At 42.3% G+C, this 18,011-nt stretch overlaps 1 protein-coding gene across 13 annotated transcripts in view; it reads left to right on the plus strand.

Annotated features, from left to right (window-relative positions):
- The window catches only part of TRIM9 (tripartite motif containing 9), a 96,811-nt gene that overhangs the window by 61,809 nt on the left and 16,991 nt on the right, over window positions 1-18,011 (plus strand). For 7 of the 13 annotated variants that reach the window (XM_080664197.1, XM_080664201.1, XM_080664199.1 and 4 more), the window contains exons 6-7: window positions 9,748-9,905; window positions 11,356-11,494. In XM_080664197.1, the coding sequence (XP_080520323.1) occupies window positions 9,748-9,905; window positions 11,356-11,494 (297 nt within the window). Of the gene's footprint in view, window positions 1-6,942; window positions 6,988-9,747; window positions 9,906-11,355; window positions 11,495-12,031; window positions 13,415-18,011 lie in introns of those variants that run through there. The other 6 variants (XM_080664194.1, XM_080664200.1, XM_080664202.1 and 3 more) reach the window with 2 other exon arrangements.

Consider the following 18,011-nt stretch of genomic DNA (forward strand, 5'->3'; position numbering starts at 1 on the left):
CTGAAGGCCTCTTTTTTTTTAATTTAATAAATCTTTATTATTCAGATTATTACAATTATTACTCTTTTTTCCCCCCATAGCTCCCCTCCACCCGGTTCCCACCCTACCCTCTGCCCTTACCTCCCCCCCACTGACCTCATCCATAGGTGTACGACCTTTGTCCAGTCTCTTCCCGCCCCCCTACACCCCTTTCCCCTTGAGAATTGTCAGTCCACTCCCTTTCTATGCCCCTGATTCTTTATATTCACCAGTTTATTCTGTTCATCAGATTTTTAATTCACTTGATTTTTAGGTTCACTTGTTGATAGATATGTATTTGTTGTTCATAATTTTTATCTTTACCTTTTTCTTCTTCTTCCTCTTCTTAAAGAGTACCTTTCAGCATTTCATATAATACTGGTTTGGTGGTGATGAACTCCTTTAGCTTTTTCTTATCTGTGAAGCTCTTTATCTGCCCTTCAATTCTGAATGATAGCTTTGCTGGGTAGAGTAATCTCGGTTGTATGTTCTTGCTATTCATCACTTTGAATATTTCTTGCCACTCCCGTCTGGCCTGCATAGTTTCTGTTGAGAAATCAGCTGACAATTGTATCGGTGCTCCCTTGTAGGTAATTAACTATTTTTCTCTTGCTGCTTTTAATATTCTCTCTTTGTCTTTTGCTCTTGGCATTTTAATTATATGTGTCTTGGTGTGGTCCTCTTTGGATTCCTTTTGTTTGGGGTTCTGTGCACTTCCTGGACTTGTAAGTCTATTTCTTTCACCAGGTGGGGAAGTTTTCAGTCATTATTTCTTCAAATAGGTTTTCAGTATCTTGCTCTCTCTCTTCTTCTGGCACCCCCATAATTTGGATGTTGGTACGCTTGAAGTTGTCCCAGAGGCTCCTTACACTATCTTCAAATTTTTGGATTCTTTTTTTTTTTGCTTTTCCGGTTGAGTGTTTTTTGCTTCTTTGTATTTCAAATCTTTGACTTGATTCTTGCGTTCCTCTAGTCTGCTGTTAGGTCTCTGTATAATATTTTTTATTTCAGTCAGTGTATGTTTAATTTCTAGTTGGTCCTTTTTCATATCCTCGAGGGTCTTGTTGAATTTATCGGCCTTTTCTAAGAAATTCTTGAAAAACCTTATAACCATGGTTTTGAACTCTATATCCAGTCGTTTGCTTTCCTCCATTTCTTTCATTTGTGATCTGTTTCTTTGTCTCCACATTTTCGTTGCTTCCGTGAGTTGGTAGAGTAGCTTTGTGTGCTAGGTGTCCTATATGGCCCAGTGGCTCAGCCTCCCCAGTTACCTGAAGTGGACACTCTTGGTGCACCCCTTTGTGGACTGTGTGTACAGCCTTGTTGTAGTTAAGTCTTGATTGTTGTTGGTATCACTGGGAGGAATTGACCTGCAGGCCAATTGGCTGTGAGGATCAGCTGTGTCTACGCTGGGAGAACTTCTGTGCTGGAGACAGCCTAATGAGACAAGACTTGCAAAATTGCAAAAGCCTCTGTGCTCAGCTTGGATGGGGTGGAGTCTCAGGGCTGAGCAGACAGCCTTGGCCTCCTGTCAGCCCTGCCCTATGAGGCCCCTGGGTCTCAGTGTCTCTCGGTAATCGCTGCAAGCACCTCTGAGAGAAAGCCGCCCTCGAGTTTCACCCACTGACAGACAGTCCAGTTTCTCCCCCAATGAATCTGGATTCCCAGATTCTCGCCTGGAACTGGAGTTCAGCGCAGTCAGGAGCTTCTGTCTTCCTCCCGCTAGAGAAAGCCAGCGGCACACTCAGCAGTCAGTCCTCTCTGCATGCACTCGCACGTGTGCACGCCTCCAGACCTCTGCCTTTCGTGGCTCCCCTGAGTTTCCGTGCACTCCTCTCTTTTCCCGACAGTCCAGACTCCCCCTGTATGAGTCTGGGACCCCAGGGTCTCGCCCAGAACTGGGGTTCAGTGCAGTCGGAACTGGGGTTCAGTGCAGTCAGGAGCTTCCGTCTCTCTCCCGCTAGAGAAAGCTAGCCAGGCACTCAGCCACCAGTCCTCTCCGCACGCGTGTCTCCGTACCTCAGCCTTTTGCAGCTCCTCTGAGTCTTTGTGTGCACCTCTCTTTCCTTCTAGCTGTAGAATTTCCACTCAGCCAGCTTTCCTGTGGTTCTGGATGGTGTCCGTTCTGTCTTTTAGCTGTAGTTTTGAAATTGTTGTGCGAGGCAGCAGTTTAGGTGTTCACCTATGCCGCCATCTTGGTTTCTCCCATGATTAGTCACTTTCTGATGTTTCTGTAAGAAATTGATTTGCTCTTTGCTTCTCCCAATTTAAGCATCCACATAATAAATGATTTAAAAGACACGTACTTTAAAATTTTTGTTTCCTACGAAAAATCTGCATGCTTCCTTTATCAGACAGAGTATATTTAGCATATAGCTCTGCAAGGTGTAGGGCCATATACTGATGGCTCACATCACACAGTGAACCTTAGCTTCTTAATGGATCTTTACCCTCTTTTATTTTCAGTTTTCTCATTTTGTTGTCCAATATGTATTGCTACGGGACAATGCCCTCATTCATATTGAAGTAGAGAATAGATTGCAAACAAAAGTGCTTTGTTGCAGTGACAAGAATGTTTAGCATTTATAGACTGCTTACCAAATCACTCTTCTAAGTACTTTCCATGGATTAACTCATTTTATTCTCACAGTGCAACTAGGCAGCACAGGAAGACTGAGTTACTTGCCAAGACTCACACAGCTAGTGAGTGTCAGGCCCAGGATTCAAGCCAGGGAGCCTGGCTCCGGAATCCACACCTGCAACTTCCAGTTTGTACTGTGAAACTAGTGCCTTACTAAGCGGCTTCTTCGAGGAATATCTAAATTCCTCTCTGAAACTTAAGAAATTTAGTTTTTTGTTGCAGCAACTCTTTCTTGCTGTTTAAATATTCTTCTTTTCCCTGGCTGATGTGGCTTAGTTGTTTGAGCATTGTTCCATGCACTGAGAGGTCACCAGTTTGATTCCTAGGCAAGACACATGTCTGGGTTGCTGGCTGGATCTCCAGTAGGGGTGTGTAGGAGGCAGGCATTTCCCTCTCTCCCTCTCTCTTCCTCTCTCTCTAAATATAAATAAAAACGTATTTTAAAATAAATAAATATGCCCTAGCCAGTTTGGCTCAGTGGATAGAGCATCGGCCTGTGGACTGAAGGGTCCCGGGTTCGATTCCAGTCAAGGGCACATGCCCAGGTTGCAGGCTCCATTCCCTGTAGGGGGGCATGCAGGAGGCAGCCAATCAATAATCCTCTCTCTCATCATTGATGTTTCTATCTCTCTCTTCCTCTCCCTTCCTCTCTGAAATCAATAAAAAAATATTTTTAAATAAATAGATAAAAATAATTTTTTCTTGCCCTAGCCGGTTTGGCTCAGTGGATAGAGCGTAGGCCTGCGGACTGAAGGGTCCCAGGTTCGATTCCGGTCAAGAGCATGTACCTTGGTTGCGGGCACATCCCCAGTGGGAGGTGTGCAGGAGGCAGCTGATCGATGTTTCTCTCTCATCGATGTTTCTAGCTCTCTATCCCTCTCCCTTCCTCTCTGTAAAATATCAATAAAATATATTTAAAAATAATAATAATAATTTTTTCTTTAAGACCTACGCAGTGGCCTGTGAAATACAACCATCTGAGTAGTGGTTAGAGCCCCAGGTAATCCCCCTCCATCAGCATCTCTCTGTACCCAATTCTTTCAAGGAGGTAGAATCGTTCAAAGGTTATGTCACAAGCAGCTCAAAAGAGAAAATAGGTCACAAAAGGACAATGTAAGGGCTTTCGGTGGGAGAGAAAAAATTGAGCCAACCCAGTTCACCTTGGTGATGGGGCAGGAGAGGAGGGGACAGGTGGAGGGTAAGAGCCTCCGGACTCTGAAGAGCTTCGATCAGCTGGCAGAGCCACTCCTCCCCGTTCGCTGTCACTCTGAGTCATGTCCTTCTGCCCACCGTGGAGTCCAGGCCACTTGGTAGGATGGTAACCACTGTGTTGGAGTGAACAGGCCCTTCATCTGGTCTGGGAACTTCAGGTTTATGGGCTAGGCCTCACAGATCACATTCCTAAAGCATTGTCCCTCGGCTTTGCAGGCTGCACCAGAGAGAAGCATGGACCCAGCTGTGTGCACAGCCCATTACTCTGTGCATACAGCAGAGAGTGCCAAGCACTCTAAAGGCCAAAACGCACACACCCCGCAGAAGTTCACCCGGGACACAAAATTATGCGAACAGTCATGTATGAAGGTGATATAATAGGTCATTGGGTAGGAGGCTGGATTATTCCCTTTTCCTTTTCTTTTTAACATTTCATCTCAATTTAATTTACTTCTGATTGGTGTCCCTCTGCAGAGTTCACTCATATGCTTTGTTTTGTGCTCCTGAAGTTTAATTCAGTGAGAGCCATTCCTCTTTAGAACCTGAATAATTTGTATCTGTCAGAGGCTTGCGACGGAAGGAAAAAGCCAAAGCTCATTTTGCCCTGGAACTTCATTGGCTGTTGTGAAGACTTTTACTGGCCTCTTTGATATCTGTTAACATCTACACGTCTGTATCAATGTAGCTTTAGACTTTATTTTTTAGTGTATTTGCAGTCATTTAATAAACTGCACTTTCATAGCTTATCAGTAAAAAATATCTCAAGAAACTGCATCCCAAAATCCATGTATAAATGACCAAAATTTAAGTAGCATTTTAAGGAATCTGACCATTGTGAAACTAACAACATGTGTAAGTCAGTGTTTTTTAATGGTTTCAATGGTCTTCTAACTGAGGATTATAGTAGAAAGTTAGATTATTTTCCAAATTACTTAAAATATACATTTAAAGTTATGACTCAAGCCGACAGCTAAAATTTCTGCTTTTTCTTTTTTTTTTTTTTACTTCTTAAGTCAAAATTTTAGCATCTCTCTGGTTTTGACATTTCATCTCAGATGCCTTTTTTTTTTTTTTCTTGATATGAAAGAAGATAGTTCTGTTGTTGGTTTTTACATGTTTCCATTTAGGCCAGCTGCTATTCGGCAAGAATGCACTGCCTAAAATTATTCTATTAACTAAGGATTTAACTAATCTGCTCTTTCTGATTTCACATCACCCCCAAGCAATTGAGATCTAAGTGGAAATTGCTGGTACCTGCTTTGTTCAAACATCCCTAGATTTTAATGACATGTTCTCTGGTTGCATTTTGATTAGAAAATTATCTTAGCCTCTTTCTATACTATTGGGAGTGGTGTTTGATCTCTCAAACTTTTCTTTTATAAAAAATAATAGATTAAGCTTTGTTTTCCGTTTTTATTAGTGTGTGTGTGTGGTTAGTTTTAGGGGGGTATTTAAGAGGGTTGTTTGTTTGTTTGTTTAGTTTTTCCTTAATTCTAAGTTTGTATTGTCAACTTTTCCCAGATCACGGGAAGGAAATTTTAAGATTCTTTTCATAACCCATTAAGGGCTCTGCTGTTTGGCTCAGAATAGAATTCAGATATTACGCCCTCCTAGAAAAATATTACCCCAGAATTATCTAAGTATACAGAGTATCTCAAGATTCACTAGTCTGGGTGGTGAAGTGAAACACCTGTGTGTTCATTCTGAACCAGATGAAACAGTGACTTAACACTCCCCCTAGCCTTTTTAGCACGTATACCAACAGCTGCTAATCCCCTAACTGCCTCTACTCACCTAAGACACATTTAACTTTATTAACTCATATTGAATGTAAGAGCTCTGAGTATGCACCAGAGTCATGGACAAAGACAGTGTGACCTTAACAGACTCTCCTATAAATCATGGAGAAAGTGCGCCCAGAGGTTTGGCAGTGGAGATGAGCACACACAATTACTTGCATGTAATGTGTTCATGCATGTAATCTGTTCATGGTTTGGGGGCCTAAAAGGCATGTCCTCAAAACCTGTGTTCATGTTTAACCTTAACAGTGTAGTAGTGATGGCTTGCCAGAAACAGCTTATTATTCCTCTAAAGTCTAAACTTGCCCTCAGATGCCATTTGTATTGTTCAGCCCCCATAAAAAGAAATGAGTTCACAAGGGAACCTTCAGACAAGGTGACCCAGCAAAATTGCATTCCCAACTACCATGGGTTGCACGGTGAAACATTGCATTAATCCATACCATCCATTCTTGGGAGGCTTTATCGTTCCCATATAGAAACCAAAAAGAAACTTCCTCTTGGAATTGGATGTGGGGGCTTCCCTCTAGTGCACTATTACTGAAGAGCCAACTAGAGAGGCAGCAGAATGCAATGTAAGCTTGGCTCTAAATCCCAGCCCTGCCACTTACTAGCCATGAAGCCTTTCTGTTTCAGTTTCCTCCTCTACAAAGTTGAGATAATAACAGTACCAGTTACTGTGGGATTGTTGTGAACATTCAATGAGTGAATACACGTAAAACTTCACCACACCATCATGCATTCAGTAAGTGCTCAAGGCCACCACCTATCACTATTTTTTCATGTCGATCGTGGGAGGCCCACTTCCCTTCTGCGAGTGTCCTCCTCATACTCCTGCTGCCTTTCACAGAGGAATTCTGAGTGGCTGTGACTGTTCACTATCTGAAGGGTTAGGGGGAAAATATTACATGAATATGAAAAATGTGAGATAGAATTTGAACGAAATTGACTTAAAAAGTTGAAACACTCGAAAACTTTGGTATAAGAAGACACTGTTGCAAAATTTAATTTTGAGCCATAGTTCTACCAGGCCCCTTCAGGGAAGTTAGTAAGAACAGCTGCCCCTTTCTCTCTAAGGGGCGGCTTTTAGCCTGAAGCTGGATTTTATGGGCTCAAAGAATGCTAAGTCCTAGAATTCTGATCAGATAAGAGAAATTAGTTCTTTAGAAAAAAAATGATGTCTAGAAATGATCACAAAAGTGTCAAGATTAAGATAGCTATGGTAGCTTCAGTGACAGGAGTTTCAATAAAAAAAAACCTTTTTTCTTGTAGTTCAGCGCAGGAACTGTGATGCTATCCATTTTCAAACCACAAAAGGTAAATTAATTTGGAAATACTTTGGATTCTTGTAGACTATTTATTTTAAACCCAATACTAAAGTAAAATGGGGTAACATAACACCCACTGGCAAATGTTTTTCTTAAAATGTCAGCCTTAATGTTGTCACATTTGCCTTTTATATGCAACTTCACTTTGGGGTAAATAATGAAAAAGAAAAAATAATTCTGAGCACATTGAGAAATAGATTTAGACTATGCAAGTGTCTCTAGGACCCTTCATTTAGTCTCTCTCTCTATTTAGTCTCTCTCTCTCTCTTTTTCTCTCTCTCTCTTTTGTTTGCTTATTTGTTTAAACCTGGGACAATGTTAAGATCTGAAAACTAGTGAGTGGTTAGATTTTTTTCTACCCTTTTGGTCTTTTAAAGTGTATCCATTAAGGACTTATAAATGATGTTCACATGCTTTAATTATACATGACACTATGTATTTCAATTTACATTTTAATTATACCTATGTCCATATAGGGAAATTTGAGTTTCTTATCAGTCATTACAAACATTTGTATATTCAGGTTGAAACCATCTTATTGATTTCTTATTGTGATCTTATTCTTTGATTTTAAAATTGATGACATGTAGACTTTCCTGAAACATGAACAAAGGTAAAATGAGACTAATAGGGGAGCTAATGAAATAAAGAGAGTCCTAGGAATTGTTGATTTATGGAAATTCTAACCAATATGGCCAGTAAAGATCAAATATCCCGAAGGAGAATCATTTCTTGTCTTTAGAAGCCCTTTGAAGAATTGTTAGCTTGAACTTATCATGTTTTACTCCACAGTTAATATACTAAAGTGTATTCCTTTTATATGGAAAATATTTAAATGGCAAAGTAAATTCCTAACATGTAAAATAACCTAAAGTTAACCCTCTAATTACAACTCATAGGCGATACCTGTTTGTGTGTAGATGGTCATTAGAATCGTTAGAGGGTGTTATGTCTTCTCTCTCTTCCTTCCTCCATCCAGTCCTGTAGTCATTCTAATGAACAAGGTGATGAATGTATCTCCTTTCTCCATGTCCAGATGTTCTGGGATTTCTGGGGCTCCAGATGCCATTGTTCTCTCATAAGTTCCACCTGCACTCTATGCCATTGACACTAGAAACATGATGTCCCTTACTAAACTGATCACCTCCACTTAACGGGTCATAATTTTAATTCAATTATATTTGCTCTAGTAACTCAGGCATGGTTTTCTCATAACGTATCACAGTCTTTTCTTAAGTATAAGATAATTGACCTGCTTCACCTTCACATCTCTCATGATATATATGTAGTCACTGCTTTTGTTTCGTAGGTTACCCAGCACAGAACCTGTTTCCTATATTGCTGTTAAATTAACTGTCCTCTGGGTTGGGGTGACTGGCAAGGGGAGCAGATTTAATTCAATGCATGACATTCAGAGTCCAGTTTGAGTCCAGCATACCTCTTCCACAATTAGCTTTTGTTCATCTAAATGTCCCTGGATGTGAGCCAAACTGTCATCTCCTATTTTATTTTATTTATTTTTTAAAATATATTTTATTGATTTTTTTACAGAGAGGAAGCGAGAGGGCTAGAGAGTTAGAAACATCGATGAGAGAGAAACATCGATCAGCTGCCTCCTGCACACCCCCTACTGGGGATGTGCCCGCAACCAAGGTACATGCCCTTGACTGGAATCGAACCTGGGACCCTTCAGTCCGCAGGCTGACGTTCTAGCCACTGAGCCAAACTAATCAGGGCTCATCTCCTATTTTAAAGTGCTACAAAAATAAATTAATATTTTGGTGCTGAAAAGTAATTGTTAAGCATTTGGTTAAAACATTGTCCCCAGATACATATATCGAGTTTATATATATAGGAACTTGGATGATTCATGATTCGTTACCTAACATTTCTATGTCTGAATATCTGAAATCAGTTTTAAGTAACACAGAAGACTCAGCACAAAATGGAGACAGGGCTATGTTGTGACTAGTAACACTGTGACAGATTCTCCCAAGGTCACGAGGACACCCTGACCCTCCCTGACAGGCCCTGTTGCTCGCATACTGCTCTCTAGGCTCCCAGTTGACGGTTCTATACCTGCAGAAAGAACGGACTTGAGCTAGTGCTGTCTTCAAGGCAGAGCTACCTTGAAAGAATGATGTCAAGTTCCTCAGAAGTTTCAAAACGAGAAATCACTGTTTGTGTCAACTGATACCAAATTTTCAAAAATACACTGTTTTAGCTACATATATGCACAAGGCCTTGAATAGAATCACTGGTTTAAAAGAAAAGACAGGACCTTAGAAATATAGTGGTTTCAGATATATTTCTCAGGAATGGTAATTTCAAGTTTATAAACTTAGGATGTAGAGCTCAGAATAAATGTTATGATAGATTTATCAGCCATGGTATAGCTTAAAAAGGCTTTTATGGGCTGGACTGGAAATTTATCCCCATGCAAACCATTTCCCTTAGAGGTGGTGTCTTTGATGCTCAAGGGAGTGAGAACAGAGCACTCGTCTCCCCTTGAGTTAAGGGAAGAAGTACCCCCTGGACTTGGCAGAAGGCAGTACAGTGGCTCAGGAAGCAGTCCCACTCCTGGAGGCAGGGAGGGAATCCTGGACAGGTCCCCTCTGCCCCCCCCCACCCCCCTGGGGGGCCACATACTTTGTCTAGTCACTTGTTTATCAGAGGAATGTTTATCATTCCAAGACACTGAAATGTTTGCAGTTCAACAGAAGCCAGGGTTACACTAATTTCTGTTTAGCTTCCTCTCCAGTCCCAGCAACCCCCATCCTACAGCTGGAGGAGTGCTGCACCCACAACAACAGCGCTACACTGTCCTGGAAGCAGCCGCCTCTGTCCACAGTGCCCGCCGAAGGATACATTCTGGAGCTGGATGATGGCAGTGGTGGTCAGTTCCGGGTAAGCAGAGAGCCTGTTCCTGGTTAACCAAAACCGTGACTTCCTCAGTGCCCCACCGTGCGGTCTCAGGCCCACTCTCCCTCCTCTCCTGGGGACATGCTATCTGGCAGGGTCTGCCTGCCCTCAACTGAGGCCTGCTTTCTCCTTGTACCATATCAGAGATCAACGAAGGAGTCTCTGAATAGAAATGGTCCTGTCCTCCTCCTCCTCCTCCTCCTCCTCCTTCTTCATCTTCTTTTTCTTCTTCCTTTTTTATTAATTTCAGAGAGGAAGGAAGAGGGAGGGACAGAGGGAGAGAGAGAGAGAGAGAGAGAAACATCAGTGATGAGAAAGAATCATTGATTGGCTGCCTCCTGCACGCCCCTGACTGGGGATGGAGCCTGCAACCCAGGCATGTGACCTGACCGGAAATCAAACCATGACCTCCTGATTCATAGGTCGACGCTCAACCGCTGAGCCCCGTCAGCCGGGCATGGTCCTGCTCTTCTTAGGAGAAAGTTGATGCAGTGCTGTGAGCTCTGGAGTCTGAATGCCTGCATTCAAGTCCAAACTCCACCACCGAGCTGGTGGCTGCCCATTCCTCACCCCGTTGAGCCTTCATGTCCTCAGTTGTAAAATGGAGATGTTAATAATAACATGTACCTCCTGCGTTCTTAAGAGTCATTTAGATCATCCATATAAAATCCTTAGCATGCTGCCATCCCAGACTCCAATCTTCTTAGTGTCCCACCAGAGAGTTGACGTTTTAAGGCTGTGCTTTGAACATGAATTATTTTTACTCATTACATCAGCATAATGTTGCAAAGTGTGCAGCTAAAGAGGGAGGCAGATGCCTAACCTATGCTAAACATGCATAATGCTAGGATTTATTTTAAGCCTTTGAAATGTCATTCTTTCTCCCTTCCCTGTTTCTTCCCCCTTCATTCTGTACTGTGATGAAAACCTATACTCCTATGGCTTTGAGTGGATAGTCCTTGCAACAGTCCTGAAGTCATTATTGGAGTTATAAACACAGCATGGAGACCACCCTCATGTTTTCAGATCTGTTTTTACCAATCTCACTGATGGTATAATACACTGTGTAAATGCTATGCTAATAATAACAAGCATAATGCTATCTATGACACACAATTTTAATTTTTAAGCCCTAGCTGCTAATAACTCCCATTCATTAAGCTGCCATGCTAAATACAAGGCACCATGCTAGTCAGTTTGCCTATATGACCTCATGCAATCCTTACACTAACCTCATAAGCTGAGTATTACTCAAACCATTTTCCAGATGAGGAAACTGAGGCTAAAAGAGGTCAATTAAATGGCCCAAGAGCTCACAGGAGTCAAATCCAGTTCTGAGGCCAAAGCACTTTTTCCTAACCACTGGGAAACACTACCCCCTAACGCCTCACAAGGGTTCCCGCTAAGTGGTGGCCTGTTATTTATTGACCCTCAGGAAGTGTATGTCGGAAAGGAGACCATGTGCACCGTGGATGGCCTTCACTTCAACAGCACGTACAACGCTCGCGTCAAGGCCTTCAACAAAACAGGAGTCAGCCAGTACAGCAAGACCCTGGTCCTCCAAACGTCCGAGGGTAAGGCCCTTCAGCAGTATCCCTCAGAGCGAGAGCTGCGAGGCGTCTAAGCCGGAGGTAGCCCCACGGTGCACCCTCCGCAGTGTTGCCATGACTCGCTCTGCACCCTGGCACAGGCCGCTGGTCCTCTCCGGCGCCAGAGAGCCCGTGGTGTGTGGATGTGTCAAACCAAAGAGTCCACAGCGGCAGTTCACATGGCTTGGGCCGTCGGCTTCCTTTGATAAGGCTCTAAATAAGCTGCCGTTGAAGAAGCTGAAACTCGAAGGCCTGAATGTCCCCCCGCATGTGAGACCCAGGTGTCAGGCTCTAGGGCAGCTCCCATTCTCCACTCTCCACATCCTTTGCCGGTGTTGCCCAGATGCTTCTGAATTGCCTGTTAGTGCTTGCTTGTTTCCGAGGGTGGGCCGAGGCTCTTTCCAGCTGTGGATGTGTCTGACCCACCGTGTTTCCAATGGGTGGGGTGCTAGAGCTGTTCAGAGAGGGCCAGCCGGCCACCCTGGCTCACCCAGCATGGACTGCTTCCATTTCACACCCAAGCCCAGGCCGGCGGCACCAGGACTGAGGCTTCCTATGGGCGCCAGACAGGACGAGACCAGCAACTCCGCATTACCTTGCCATTTCGTCTTTGCCAGGCTCTCTACCCCTCTAGGCGTGGTCAGGCTGCCTGGGGCCACCGTATAAAGTCAGTCTAGATATTTTGGTCTGTAAATATTTGGGTCATCAAAGGGAAGCCATGCAGCTCATGGCCAGGTATAACCTCTGAGGCTTTTAACATTTCCATTTTAAAAGCAATTGCAACTCATGAACTTCAGCCTATGAAGAGGTATTTGTGGTTGGTGCCAAATCATACCTTCTGGGTGTGATTTTAATCATAGAAGACCCCCACACTACTGGCATTCTCCATAACTTCCCTCTGCAGAACTAATTATGTTGATTTGGGTCAAATTCAAGATGTTAGCTAAAAGAACTATGGTGGTGTGTTTCCCACACACACACATACACTTTCCACAAACCTCAGCCTGTGCCAATCGCCCCTAAAATGGTTCACATGGTTAAAAACAAGCACAACTTCAAATCCCACAGCACGGTGATAGGCCCCTGGCCATGAAAACCATGTGTGGGCGCAGTCGTAAGGCTGTGAGAGATGCTATTCAAAGAGAAGGATTTCTTCAAGGGAAAATGCCCACATGGTCTATTTCCGTTTGGATTACAGGGATGTGGTAGCTAGAGTCTCCTTGGGATGATCATTTTAGCATCCTCTCTCTGGGATGACCTATCAGCTTGAGAGCAGCTGCCTCTTTTCCCACAGTCCCACGGTAACTGCTAATGCCCTCTGAGAGTTCCTCTTAGATGCAATGTAGAATGCCCTTCAGGGTGGTGGCCTTGTTTCCATGTGTACAGGATGTGTGACTGAAGAGTGAGGTGCATGCTGTCAGAGCAGGGAGACCATTTGCTACTAATGTTACTAACTCATGTCATCAGACTTACTGGAACACTACTTCTACTCCTAATACATCGTGGAAATCATACTCTTCTGCTAAAATCAGTTATTAGCTTAGCAGCTTGAGCACTCACGTCTCTCTTTTCATCCTGCAGGAGGAGGTAGTTTGTAGCTTTCACTTAATGTCCATAAGATTGTGGTGTCTAATAAATTACAAAGTTGGAACTGCGATCCTTGGTACCACAGTCACAGAACTGGGGGTCGTTTTCTAAAAGAAACTAACGGAACAAGTCCTCTTCCAACAAAGAAACTGTGCTGTAGAAATAATTTCCTCCATGAATTTTATATATTGTATACAAATATAAGGTATGTATCTAACTACAAAGACAACCTTATCATCGTGTAGATAACCAGTATCCTCTGTTACTGCACAGAAGTGATTTTCTCATGATGAAATAAAGTTCACACACATATGCCTTCTCCATAACTTTGGTTTGTTCTATTTGTTTCTCCCTCATTCTAATTCATTCAAACAGTGAGACAAGATTTAGAAAGCAAGAAAAAAATATAATGAATAGCTTATTTTTTTAAAAAAGATTTAATTAATTCTGTAACAATACAGAAAGCCTATAGAATTAAAAAAAATTATCTTCTTTGTTTTTTAGAAATCAGTGAGAAAAATGCCACTAATGGAGTGTTGATATATTAACTGAACTTGTGCTTTATTAATATTATTTCCTATAATTCCTGGAAAGGTTTGCTTCAGAGATTTTTTTTTTTTCTTTGCTGCTATTGGGGGTAAAGGGGTGGTTGGTTTTGGCTTTCTACTATAATAAAATCTTTTGCATTCTTCTTAGCAAGAGTTAATCCCTTTCCAAAGTTCAAAGCAAAAAAGTCTGTATCACAGAATAGAATTCATAGGTGATTGCAAGTCAAACTTGTATTTACATGCATTTCGTCTGAGATTTAAATCACTGCACTTACACCCTTTGAATGATCACAAAAATTTCTGCTGATCTAAAGGTAACATTAGGGAAGATCAGATGCCCACACTGTTATGAATTCTCATCATTTTTTTCAAAATCAAATGTGTTTCTTTATTTATCTATTTGTTGGGCAGCGTTTGATAACTACCCACTGTATAGTAGGCTGTGGGTACAGAGTGTCAAGCAGACCTCTCCCTGCTGCCTGGGAAGAGAACAGGCCTTAAAGAAATAGACACACAAATAGTTGCATATTTGCAAGTTATGATAAACAGCGTGAAAGAGGGGAAAGGGAAGACATAACTTGTATAGGGAATTGGTCAGGAAAGCAATGAAAAATAATTTAATTCAATGGAAATGATAATGTGTTATTAAAAGAGCAGAGGAAAGGCAAATGTATGTTTGGTTAGTTCCCTACAAGCAAAGTTCTTGGGGATGTACCTAAAACAGCCATACAAATAAGGTCCGTTGTATTCCAAACCAAATTACCCTGACTTAAGAAGAAATCGAACTGTAAGCAGTTAAGAATGTGAACAAAATTTTAAAATATGGCCCACAACCCTGGTGATATATATATACATACATGACATTATGTAACAATGTCTTCTTAATACGTAGAGTTCTGGACTCAGTCTGGAAGACTACTCCTAAAATAAACATGAAGAAGAAGAAAGGGAAATTTTCTGTTTATTTTTTTCTATTTCTCCTCTGCCTATCTTAATCTGAAGAGAAAATGAAATAGACCAAAGGCAATATTCCTGGGGCCACATACTTTATGCAGACTGTTAATTGGTTGAAAAGAGAAGGTCTCTCTGACAGCCTCAGATTTCAGCGCCAGGGAGTTGGCCCCCCCCCGCCCCCCCCCGCCCCCCCCCCCCCCCGCCCCCCGCAGCCTTTCAGCAGAGGTGGTGCTGTGCTCACCATGCCTGCAGGGGATTAGGACGGGAAGAGTTGCACCACTATGTAATAAATACTCTAACACATATCTTTGTGTGAAAAGGTTATTTTCTTTGGACAACTTCCTAGAAGTGGCATTATGACCAAGGACTTTTTTTTTTTAATATATTTTTATTGATTCAGAGAGGAAGGAAGAGGGAGAGAGAGATAGAAACATCCATGATGAGAGAGAATCATGGATCTGCTGCCTCCTGCAAGTCCCCTACTGGGGATCGAGCCCACAACCTGGGCATGTGCCCTTGACCGGAATCGAACCTGGGACCTTTCAGTTCACAGGCTGACACTCTATCCAATGAGCCAAACCAGCTAGGGCATGACCAAGGACTTTTAAGGCCCTTGATCTGTGTTTCCAAATTGCCTTTCAAATAGATTTTATACTAGACACGTATGAACTATTTCATTTTACACTAATTCTACTACTTAGAGTTTTGTTTTGACCTACAAGCAGCCTCTCCTAAGAGTAAAAATGTTTCTAAAAGAGGGCTTTTTTGGGAGGTTTTACAAGTGGGTTATATTTTTTTATTATTTTTGTATCTGATTAGCTCTTTTATTTGATTTTTTTCAATTTTATTTTTCAAATACAGTTTACATTCAATATTATTTTGTATTAGATTCAGGTGTACAGCATAGGGTTAGACAATCATATCCTTGGCAAAGTGAGCACACCAATATTTTCAGTACCCACCTTGCACCATACAGAGTTATTACAATATCATTGGCTGTATTCCCTATGCTGTACTTTTCTAACTACCAATTTGTACTTCTTAATTCCTTCACATTTTTCACCTAGTTCCCCAATCCTCCTCCCCTCTAGTAATCATCAGTCTGTTCTCTGTATCTATGAGTCTGTTTCTTTTTTTGTTTGTTTGTTTTGTTTTTTAAATTCAACAGATAAGTGCAATCATATGATATTTGTTCTTTCTCTGACTTATTTCAGCTAGCATTAAAAGAGGGTTTTTTTAAATGTAAATTTTCATGGGAATAATATTCTGGCTGTTTTACATCTAAGAGCTACATGAAATACATTACAACATATTGCAGGGAAAATGAACATGATCTGAAGGGAAGAGAAGACTTCCCAGAGAAGAGAGAGGGAGAGAGAAATCCAAAGGGAATAACTGTATGTAAGCCTAAAACTTCAAAATCTGCATTAAGGTGACTGTGAAAAGGACATCATTCATTCAAAAGCATTAACTGAGCACCTTGATGTTGTCTGACACTGGGCTGGGACCCAGGACCACAGAGATGCATAAAGCATGCTCCCTGCTCTAGTACGTATGGGTTTTACTCCTCCTCCTTCCTGAACTGACTCAGAGCATCTAAAAACCATGGTACCACCTGACCTATCTAAAACTAAGTTATCTACCCTACAATCAGGGTAGTCATCTTACAACCAAGAAGTAAGCCACTATGATCTCTGATTGGGAAGAAAAAAAAAAGTTCAGACATAGAAGCACCTGTGTTATCCTCACAGCAGAGCCCTGGGTCTCACTCGGTTCTTACTTACTCTTAGTTTACACACAGTTCACTGACCTCCCTGACCCATTTTTGAAGAGCACCAGAAACATCACATTAGAGGAGAAAGATTTGGAATAGAAGAAGTGAGTTGAGGCTATTGGTAGCATTGAGCAGGAAAGGTAACTAGAAAAACTGAACAGACAAAAAAAAAATCAAAAGAATAATCTATGACATACGTTCTGGGTAAGAAGTTACATAATGCATTTTAGAAATATTTCTATCTAACACATTTAAAAGTTAATATATTATCTGGAATCTTTGGTAATGAAGTAGTAGATATACCTCAGAAGGCTTTGTGGTGTGGAATCATAATATAAATAAGCCCTCCACCCCCCCCCCCAAAAAAAAAACAACCTCTGATTCATTTTGTGTCACACTTCTAAGAACCTTCTTCATTGTCCATTAAAATATCCCATGAAAAATGACAGCTACATAGACTTTAGGCTACACCTCTGTACCTATTGCTAATGTCTAACCCCCCCACCCCCCACCCCACCCCCGCTCTGTTGCTGCAACATTCCAGATTTACCCTATGTATTGTTTTCCCATTGCTGCTTTAATAAGTTGCCACCAGCTTGGCAGTTTAAAACAGCACACATTTAACATCGTACAGTTCTAGAGGTCAGAACCTTAAATGGGCTTCAAGGGAGGTATCAGCAGGGCTGCGTTCCTTCAGGGGGGTCCAGGGGAGAATCCAATCTCTTTCCTTTTGCGGCTTCTGGAAGCCACCTGTATTTCTTGGCTCATGGTTCCTTCCTCCATCTTCAAAGCCAGCAGCATAGTATCTTACACTCTGATTCTGACCACTGTGCTTCCCTTCTGTAAGGACCCTTGCGCTTACCTTGGGCCCACCTGGATAGTTCAGGATAACCTCCCCAAATCAAGATCCTTAACTTAATCACATCTGCCTGTAAAGTCTGTTTTGCCAAGTAAGGTGACACAATCACAGGTTCCCAGGATTGGGATGTGGACATTTTGGGGCATGCCATTATTCTACCTACCACACTATCATTATCATTAATGCACCACTCTACCTATGGGAAGGTGCAGCCTCTGAAAGGTTATGTAACTTGTCAGACCTGGGCCTTTCAGCCTCCGATGTGCAGCCCAGTGTAGTCTGACATCAGAACAGTGCTATCTGCTCCCCGCTACAGGGAAGGAAAAAGGAGAAAGCAATCCTAAGTCTGACACTAGCACTGCGCTGCTTGCTCTCAGCTAAAGGGAAGCAAGAGAGGAAAGCAACCCTAAGTGTGTCTGCTCGGTGTTTGAAACGCCTTGTCAAAACAAAGCAGCATTGTGTAGCTGCCTCATGTGTTTATCCAGAAACCCCAGGCAGAAAGAGGACTTGAACACTTCCAAAGAGTCATGCGAGAGTTTTTTTAAAGAACAGCATTCCTGCTTTTAAAAGAAGGTGTGAGGTGGTCATTTCCGGGATGATATCTGAGCTCTTCCTCAGGGCCTGTCCTTAATCACGTCTCTGCGCTTCCTCTAGTCCCCCCACCCCATCCCAGGTGAGCGTCCCCTACACAGGTCCTCCAACCCATCGGTACCAATGGCTGCTGCTCTTGGTCGGCAGAGACAGGTGGCTGCCTGGGAAGGAAAAGGAATGTTGGGGCCA

Source organism: Plecotus auritus, assembly GCF_963455305.1.
Source record: "Plecotus auritus genome assembly, chromosome: 1".
In the NCBI taxonomy this organism is placed as follows: domain Eukaryota; kingdom Metazoa; phylum Chordata; class Mammalia; order Chiroptera; family Vespertilionidae; genus Plecotus; species Plecotus auritus.